General features: G+C 43.3%; 1 protein-coding gene across 1 annotated transcript in view; it reads left to right on the top strand.

Moving 5' to 3' along the window:
• The first annotated feature begins 424 nt into the window (after positions 1-424).
• Positions 425-9953, top strand: part of Gk (glycerol kinase) — an 89880-nt gene continuing 80351 nt past the window's right edge. Inside the window, exons 1-2 of the mRNA XM_023715408.1 lie at positions 425-666; positions 1239-1318. Of these exons, the coding sequence (XP_023571176.1) occupies positions 589-666; positions 1239-1318 (158 nt within the window). The 5' untranslated portion in view covers positions 425-588. The remainder of the gene's footprint in view (positions 667-1238; positions 1319-9953) is intronic.

The raw sequence follows: 9953 nt of genomic DNA, 5'->3' as shown, positions 1-9953 counted from the left end.
GGGGCGCTGGGCGGGGCGTGGGCAGCGCGGGAAGGCCGGCCGGGGCGGCCCACACAGCGACGCACGCCGGGCTCCGCACAGCCCACCCGAGGGTACACGCAGTTCTGCAATTTAGGAGTTTTCGGCGGGCGAGGGCGGAGGTATGTTCTTCTGCCGGCACCGCCTGCCCGCCAGCCACTGCCCCCAGCGCGGCCGCGGGCTGGCGAGGAAGTTGCTCCGGGGCTCTCACGTGACCTGCGGCTCCGGCCACCGCCTCCGCCGCGCCAGGCCCCCGTGACGTCCCAACGCCCTCCGACTGGCGCAGCGCTCGGCTTCCTTCCGCGCTTGCTTATTGGCCGGCCTGGCAGACAGCACCCCCCCTCCGCCACGCCCCCGAGCCGCGGAGAACGCGGTGGGGCGGGGCCTGGGCCAGGGGGCGGGGCGAGCGGGCGCGGCGTGGGTAAAGGGGCTGCCTGGAGCGCGGTCCGAGCGTTCCACAGCCGCGCGGCTTCTCGCTCTTCGCTCGGGCCGCCCGTGCGCCGTTTTCCCCGCCCGGCGCGGTCACCTGGGAAACCAGCCGGGGGAGCCGGCAGATCTGCAGCTGACTTCATGGCATCCGCGGAAAAAGCAGTTTTGGGGCCGTTGGTGGGGGCAGTGGACCAGGGTACCAGTTCGACACGTTTTTTGGTGAGCCCCGGGTGACATCTGAGGAGGCGCTGAGACGGGGCGGGAGCTCGAGACGGAGAGGTGTTGTGTGCCGCTCTGCGCCGCTCGTGGCCCTGGGCCCTGGGCGCTGGGCAAGGGGGGAGGCCGAAGAGACCCGGCACTCGGGGGTGCCCCGCCCGGGCCTGGGAATCTCGGCCTCCCCGGACCCTCGCGGCAGAGCCGGGCAGTCTCGGTGTCGGTGATGGAGCCGGGTCATGTACTGTCGTGGGGACTCTTCACCTCAGAAAGCCAGGACGCTCCGAGCATCCGCGCACAGCCGCCTGCGGGCAGCAGGGGACAGGTGGTCACATTGACCGCTACTGCCGTCTTCCCCAGGAGCATTTGGCCTGCGAGGCGCGGGACGACCTTGGATGGAGGGAAAGCTGTGTCATGGCTGTGGTGGCCCAACACAGCGTCCTTTTGAGCGGTAGAACGAATAAAGTATTACCATGATGATGCGTTGTCATCCTATCCCACAGAAACTGCAGAAGGCAGACCACTGAGGGGGTGGCAGAGCAAATTGGGAAACAGTCACACTACCCTGCTTTTGCCAGAATATTTCGAAGATTCGAAATTTTAGTTCCGATACTGTACCCATAGCAAATATCGTCCTTTCTGTGTTTCCCAGCATAACGTAACTGGAAATTCTGTTTTTTTTATTTACCGTGTGACAGAGTTTTACCATAGAGCAGTGCTAATTAAGTAACTCTGCTGATAAGTTTTGTGCTTTTAGGCGATTTGCTCTTAAAGTGATCCAGCCTTGAACTAAGGAACATAATTTTTTTAGTTCAGTTAGATTTTATTGGTACATTTCAGATATGCATAACAATCACATTCATCATAAAGTATTTGTACCTGTACATGATAGAACTTTTTCCTTCGCCTGGCCACCCTTGAAACCTCCTGCCCCTCCCCATTTACAAAGCTTTGTTTTCACGTTTTCCTTTTCTAATTTTACTTTACTAAGGGAGATAATTTAAAATTCATTTAAATGAACATTTCCTGGTAAAAGCCTGTGCTTTCTTTTAAGGGACATTTTACTAACCTGGCAAGTTAATGTAAACAGTTGAGTGATTCTTTTTTTTATGTTCCTAGAGAGTGAACTAAGAGATTTGCGGTAACACTTTACTATGCAAGCACTTTACTGCGGAGCTGTGTCCCCAACTGTTTGAGATGGTCTTACTGATAAATTGCCCAGGCTGGCATGGTACTTGCAATCCTCCTGCCTCACCCTCCCTAAAATATAGCTGGGATTATAGCCATGTGTCACCAGGGCTGACCTAGTTAGTGATTATTTAGATTTCATTTGACTTCCTTATCTCAAAGTATTTTGCCTGTACTATCAGATAAAAAATATTTAGATACTTTTTATTGAACCCAGGGCCTCCCAACTGAGCTACATTTCCAGACATTTTATTTTTATGGTGAGACAGGGTGTCAACTAAGTTTTCCAGTCTGGGTTCACATTTGTAGTCCTGCCTCACCTTTCATGGTGCTGGGATAATGGGTGAGCTACCACACCTGGTTTGCATTGTTTATTTTTTGACCACCAAGAGCAGGTTTCTTTTGTCTTATATTCATATGTTTATAAAGGAATTCTGTATCATAAGGCAGTCTGCTTAACTGGATTTGATTAATAAATAAAATGTATAATTATTATTGTCATGCTCCCAGTTTACGAAAGACCATTAAGACTAGTGTCAATAAATGTGAATTGATCTTTAAAACATATTCAAGAATCGCCCACACAAATTCCTGCAGGGGACTGGCAGGTAGCAGGGGGTGAGCAGACTGGGGAGCATTTCACGCTAGGGGGTCAGCCAATGGCTATTAAGGAAGAATGCAATCCCATGGCTGACAGACCTTCTCATTGTTTAAGAAAAGTTGATGGTACATAGAATTTTCAGAGAAATCTTTTTAAGATTAATTTTTTTGTACTGGGAATTATACTCAGGACCTTGCATTTGTCAGGCAGCCACTTAATGGCGCTGAGCTGTCTCCGCAGCAATTGTTCTAATTTTTAAGTGATGACAGATTAGTTCACAAAGAGTTGTGGATGTCGAACCAAGCATGGCAAGTGGTGTTCAGTTTGTATAGCCTTTGGCTTCCTTGTAAGTGGATACGATCTTTTTAGGTTTTTTTTTTCTTTTTCTGTTTGATCTCTTTGGGACAGGGTCTTGGTTTGCAGGTCAGGCTGGACTTGAGCTCACTTTGTAACCCAGGCTGGTCGTGAACTTGGAGTGATCCTCCTACCTCAGACTCCAGAGGGCCAGGGTTACAGGCATGTGCCACCACACTTGGCTAAAATCTTTAAAAGCTTTGTAGGCTCCCCTTTCTTTTTTTGGTTACCAGGAATTTCACTTGCCAGACAGGTGCTGTGCTGCTGAACTGTATCCCTGGCCCTGTTAGCTACCAATCTGAACATGCTTGTCTTCCCTTTCAGTCTTCATCATTGCATACATGTAGCCCAGCAGTCTTCATCAATTACACCTTGCTCCTGATCCTTCACGTTCCTTTGTCTGAAAGACACTTGTCTGGATTGATAGAGGAAGAATGATCAACTTCATAATGCCACAGTTATTTTTTCAGTGTATAATATGAGAAAAATATACCTTTGGAAATTCGGTTCCATTTACTTTGCTCTGTAGGGCGCAATCTCAGTGAAAGAGCTGAGATACAAATGCAGAAAAAATTCTCATCCTTCTTAAAGAATAATGTATAAAAGTTGATCAATATTAGAGTTATGTAATAATGCTTCAAAGACTGATAAAAGATTTACAAGGGGCTGGGGAGATGGCTCAGTGGAATAAGCGTTTCCCTGGCAAGCGCAAGGGCCTGAGTTCAATCCCCGTTCCACCAAAAAAAAAAAAAAAAAAAAAAGACTTATGAGCCTTGTGTGAGGTAGAGAAAAAACTTGAAGAAAGTTTAAATAAGGTATTTTTCCCTCTGCTTATAAGGAAAGAGACTGTGAAACCACTCCCTGTAAAATGTAGATAATAGATTTGCTGAATAAGTGCTTCGATCACAAGGTGATATCCAGGAATTATTCCAGCAATATTGTTCCACACTATAATTATGACTCAAAAATAATTGCTTACCTTCTCAGGAAAACTAGATTGGAGAAGAACTATAATAAGAAAAAGGTATTTAACTTCTTGACCTTTAGTCCGTCAATTTGCAAATTTAACTTTTACAACAGCAGTAACTTACAAGCATTTTTCTCTGATTTTTGATTAGCAATATTAGCTTCCTGTCATGAAGAGACAAGGCTGTATTTGTGCTCTTTCATCTTCAGGAAATGTCTCCAACTCAATCCCTACATATCTGCTTGAAATTCTGTTTTACCTCTTTTTTTTTTTTTTTTTTTGGGCAGAAATGGGGATTAGAACTAGGGCCCTTGCACTTTCCAGGGAAGCACTTATTCCACTGAGCCATCTCCCCAGCCCCATGTTTTACCTCTAAGGGATCAAATGTTCAGTAATTTTTCTCAAACTGTTAAGCAGAACTCTTTACCTTTCCTATAGCACTTTTTTTTGGCAGAACCAGGGATTGAACTCAGGCCCTTGTGCTTGCCAGGCAAGCGCTTATTCTACTGAGCCATCTCCCCGGCCCACCTATAGCACTTTTTAAAAGTTACTACCTTCCCCCCCCCAGTACTGGGATTTGAACTCAGGGTCTTCACACCAAGCTATATCTTCAGCCTATTTTTATTTTATTTTTTTACTTTGAGACAGACTTGCTAAATCTCTAACTTGCCCAGACTGGGCTCAACTTGCAAACTTTCTGCCTTAGCTTCCCAGTTTGTAATCCTCATGGGGCGTGGTGCCACATGTGTGCAATCCCAGCATTTGGGAGGGTGAGGCAGGAGCATCTTTGCAAGTTTGGGACCACCCTGAGCTACAAAGTGAGCTCAAGGCCAGCCTGAATTGCATAACTAGACCCTGTCTCAAAAAATAAAAACAAACAAAAATCGCCTTGCAATCCTGTGCTGAGATTACAGGTGCGTACCACCCTGCCTGGCAATTTATTTTATTTTAGTGGTAAATCTGCAATCTTAGAGCATGGTCACTTCCTCATTAAGCTGTTGTGCATATATTTAATACTAGAGGAGAATTTCCAACTTCTCTGATAGGAAAGTGACCTGGGATTGGCACATGGTTTCTCAGATTTCAGAGTAGGAACTTCTTGGAAATAGAATTAGTGTAACAGGTTTTAAAGGAGGGGCTATTTATGAGACAAAAGTTTCAGCTAAAGCAGTCAACTTCCTTCTTTTACTTGGTAACTTTTTTTCCATGAGGTCAAATGTTTACAGTAAGGCTTGGAATATGTTGTAACTTGAAATGTGTCAGGTACTGTGTGGGGGACTTTTCCAGCAATAAGTCTTTTAGGGCTAGTGTGGTGCAGATGCTATTAGGAAGCTCCTGCATACAGGAAAGGATTGTGTCCATGGTCACAAAATAACTGTTAGCACTAATATTCAAGCCGGGGTCTTTCACACTTTGAATCCAGTCTCCTAAGTACTGCCTTAGGCTCGCTCCTGCCTGTAGGACTATGAACAGGAGATAAGAGAATGGGGAAGGCTAGCTCCCTACTTGTCAATCAAGTGTCAGTTCTTATCATAGGATTATGGTCACAAGTGAATGACTCTTGACAAGAAAAACATACTTGCAAGTTGATTTCACAAGATGTGTAAAAATGCTGCTTCAAATAAATACTATAGGTTATGATCATCTTGTGACTCAGACTTAGTGGGACCTGGGCAGGGCCCAGGTGTGTCACTGTGGATAATGATTGCATAATCATTTGTTCCAACAGTCAGTATATATGAAGAATGACTAGAATTGTAGTTCTGTGCTTGTTTTGGCAAGAAATGTTGCCTTGGCCCCAGTTGTCTCATCATACTTAGAGATCTCATAAGGCTTATGGCTAGATTTCCTTTTCCTTCCTTTTCTTTCATTTATTTATTTGACTATATAAAATAGATCTGTCTGTCTGTCTGTCTGTCTGTCTATCTATCTATCTATCTATCTAGATATGAACATTATAGGCCAGGGACTAAGGTATAGTAAATTTGGTAATAACTAATTTGACTAATAGCTGGAGTGAAGCCATTTTTGTGATAACTGAAATTGTTTTTGCTTATTTTTTCCTTCCTGTGTTTGTTTGTTTTCTTGTCAGTTACATTAACTAGATGGCATGAACACATTCAGGTTTCCACTTGTTATTTTACTCTTGTCCTTCACAGTTTTCAATTTTGAGCTCGAGGGGCAAACCAGTGTCTTGTTTCTTCAAAGGCATATAGTGGTTGCTTCTCGCATGAATTGAATCAGCAGAAAGTGGCTTGCAGGGCTCAGATGTGCTTATTAGAATCCCAGGATTGCAACGGTAGAACAGTAAAAGTTGGAGGGTCTTGGGAAATGTCAACTTTTGTAGCTATGGCTATATCAGATGTGTGCATATGATCTTGAATACAATTTCAGTTTTTTTTTTTTTTTTTTTGTGGAACCGGGGATTGAACTCAGGCCCTTATGTTTGCCGGGCAAGTGCTTATTCTACTGAGCTATCTCCCTGGCCCCTACAATTTCAGTTTTAAGAAAAATAAGAAATCATTTGCTATTTATAGCGTGTTCAAAGATGCCTTTCGACCTTTTCTGGTCAAAGTTGCAATGCAAGATCATAGATGTAGCTCAGTGGTAGAGCACTTGACTAGTAAGCATAAAGCTGTAGGTTTTTTTCCCCCAGTACTGCTAAAAGAAAAAGAAGGCAAAGATAAAATAAGTTACAATGTAATATATTTGTAGCTAGTATTTTTATCGTGGCTCTTCCACTTTGTGTAATATTGTGGTGTTCTTCAGGGCTTTACTTTTCCTGAAAAATGTCTTATCACTGTAAAGTTTAGTGTACCATAAAAGAGTGCCCTAAGTGGGGCTATCACACAGGGAGGGAAATGAATGTGCATGTTCAGCTGAATTAGTCATAGGCTGAACGAGGCAAACCTATAGGACACTCAGTAAGAAGAGCTTTTCATCTCTCCATGGTGCTCTTTATGGGACAGAAAATGAATGCTTTGTTTCACTAGGTTATTTTAAACCATTTTCATTTTTCCTTGTTTCTTTAATTTTTCAAGTCAAGAATTGAGTTATAATTGAGGCATAGAGGTAAAAGCAGCAGGTGACTTCTAATTCTGATTCCACCACTTAATAATAATAGGCCGGGCATGGTGGTGCACACCTATACTCCCAGTGGGGAGGCTGAGGCAGCAGGATCACTAGGAGTTCAAGGCCAGCCTTGGCTACATAGTGAACTCAAAGCCAACCTGGGATACACAGTCCCTGCCTCAAAAAAAGTAGGTAACAGTAGTAGAGGTGGTAATAATGTAGTAGCAGCAACAGTGATTTTACAGTAGTGGTAAAATCACTTGAGCATATACTATATATCTACTGTGCTAAATTCTTTTTTATTTGTTGATAGTTTCTTTTTTGTTTGTTTGTTCATTTGTTTTGGTACTGGGAATCAAACTCAGGACCTTGAGTTTGCCAGGCAGGTGCTGTGCTGCTAAGCTATATCCCCAGCCCTAAATTCTTTTATTAAATTTATTGGTACATTTTAGGTATACATAATGGTTATATTCATCATAGGGAATTTATACATGTACATTATATATCTTGATTTCTTTTTCCTCCATCCCACTCTCCTTTCTTCAACTTCTCTTCCTCTTCTTATTTACAAAAGCTTTGTTTCAATGCTTTCCTTTTCCCTTCCTTCTCACCCTCCCTAGTTTGCCTTTCTTTCTTTCTTTCTTTTTTTTTTTTTGGCAGAACTGGGGATTGAACTTGGGCCCTTGTGCTTGCCAGGGAAGCGCTTATTCCACTGAGCCATCTCCCCCGCCCATCTAGTTTGCCTTTCTATTTGAACATTTTCTTTCTATTTTACAACATGTTACACCTTTTTGTCATTATTTACACTTTTGGTTCCTTTATACCAGAGAAACAAGGTGGTATTTATACATGTGTGTCTGATTTATTTCAGGGTTTTTTGTTGTTGTTGTTTTGAGACAGAGTCTCAGTATGCAGTTCAAGCTGGCCTTCAGCTCACTTTGTAGCCCAGGCTGGTCTCAAACTCACAACAATCTCCCTACCTCAGGCTCCCGAGTGCTGTGATTATAGACGTGTGCCACATCCAGCCCTTATTTCACTTAAGAGTATGGTCTCGGGGCCGGGGAGATGGCTCAGTGGAATAAGCGCAAGGGCCTGAGTTCAATCCCTGGTTCTGCAAAAAAAAAAAAAAGTATGGTCTCAAGGTGCACCCATTTAACTGGAAATGTCTGCAGTTTATCCTTCTTTATGGCTGATTAATACTCCATTGCATTTTTAAAAAACCTACATCTTTATTTGTTCATCAATTGATGGACATTTGGGTTGTTTCCAAGATTTGTTGTAAATTGTGCTGCTGTAAACATAAGTGTGCATATATTGCTGTGGTATGCTGTCTTCAATTATTCCAGGAAGATACCCAGAAGGAAAATAGTTGGGTTACATGGGACCTCTAACCTTAGTTTTTTTGAGGAATCTCCACACTGATTTCCATGATGATTGTACTAGTCTGCATTCCAACCAGCAGTGGAGAAGGGTTCCTTTTTTCCCACAACCCATCCTGTATTCGTTATTGGTGTACTCTGTGCTAGCCATTCTTTCTGGGGTGAGATGGCCTCTTAGCAGCATTGTTTTAATTTGCATGTCCATACTATGCTAAATTCTATTCTTGTGTTCACTTTTCTTGCTGCTACGTGCCCCCCGCCCCAAGATGAATCTAGCACAGGTGATTTTGAAATAAGGTCTCCTAGTGTTGGCCAGGCTGGTTTCAAACTCTATTTACATGCCTCAGTGTCCCTAGTAGCTAAGATTTCAATTGTGCAGCACTGTGGCCAGCATATTAATTTTTGTTGTTGCTGTTATTCTGTTTATTTATTTGTTTATTGTATTTTTGGACAGGGTCTACAGGGTCTCATTGCGTAGATTGAACTCGTAGTGATCCTCCTGTTTACAGCCTCCCAAGTGCTGGGATTACAGGTGTACACCACCACGTCCAGTCTCAATTGCTGTCTCAGCACGGGGCCGGCATGGCAGGCCAGGGGATTGAACTCCTGGCCCCTACATCTGCCTAAGCAGATGCTTTAATCCCCTGAGCTATTTGGCTGGCCCTTGTTTTGTTTTGAAAAAGGCTCTTCTATGTAGTTCAGCCTGGCCTTGAGCTCTCTTTGTAGCCCAGGCTGGTCTTGAACTCTCAACATTCCTCCTGCCTTAGCCTCATGAGTGCTGGGATTACAGGTGTGTACCACTACTCTTGGCCAATTTCTTAAAGATAGTCCTTTTTTGGTGCTGAAAATTAAACTCAGGTCTTTATGCGTGCTAAGCAAACACTTTGCCACTGATGTACATCCCTAGCCCTTTAAAGGCAGCCTTGTATCCTGTACTGGTGTGCTTTTAAGTTTGATGAATTTCAGTCTCAAAAACCATGAAATCTGTAATTCTGCAGTCTTTGTCCATTGCCATAAATGATATTCAAACTAGGGCCTTTAGCACTAAACTGATAACTCAGTCTTTTTACCTTTTTTTTTTTTTTGCGGAACTGGGTATTGAACTCAGGCCCTTGTGCTTGCCAGGGAAGCGAGTGTCCCCTACATTTTTTTTTTTTTGCGACAGAGTCCTGGTAAGTTGCTAAGTTGCCCATGTTGGACTCAAAATTTGTAAACTTTCTCCCTACACATGGCTCATCAACTGAGTTTTTAAACAAAAGACCATACTAGTCATTCTATAAAGTAGGTTCGACAGCCAGTGCGCTCTTTAATTATTCCAATGGTTTTTTACCGAATTTGAACTCAGGCCGTTGCGCTTGCTAGGCAAATGCTTATTCTACTGAGCTATCTCCCCGGCCCCTATGCCAATGGTTTTTGAAAGCTACTTAAAGAAAACATACTGACATTTTTTCTACATTCTCATGTGGAGTCAATTATTCTTCACCATAGGACCTTGGGGAAACATCATTTACTTTCTTTGTACCTTTGTCCATCTGGAGATAAATGATCATTTTTAGGAGCCTTTAATGAAATTCTTCATATGGACTTAGGTATATAAAGGAAAAAGTCCTCTAGAATTTCACTGGCTAGTATGGTAGCCACTGGCCACATGTGACGATTGATCATTTTATATGTAGCTAGTCCAAATCAGGTAGGCTGTAAGCTTAAATAAGGTATATGCCAGATATATATA

Source organism: Octodon degus, unplaced genomic scaffold (assembly GCF_000260255.1).
Source record: "Octodon degus isolate 3935 unplaced genomic scaffold, OctDeg1.0 scaffold00041, whole genome shotgun sequence".
NCBI classification, from domain to species: domain Eukaryota; kingdom Metazoa; phylum Chordata; class Mammalia; order Rodentia; family Octodontidae; genus Octodon; species Octodon degus.
The sequence above is the reverse complement of the archived record's forward strand: the minus strand, read 5'-3'. Positions and strand labels throughout refer to the sequence as shown.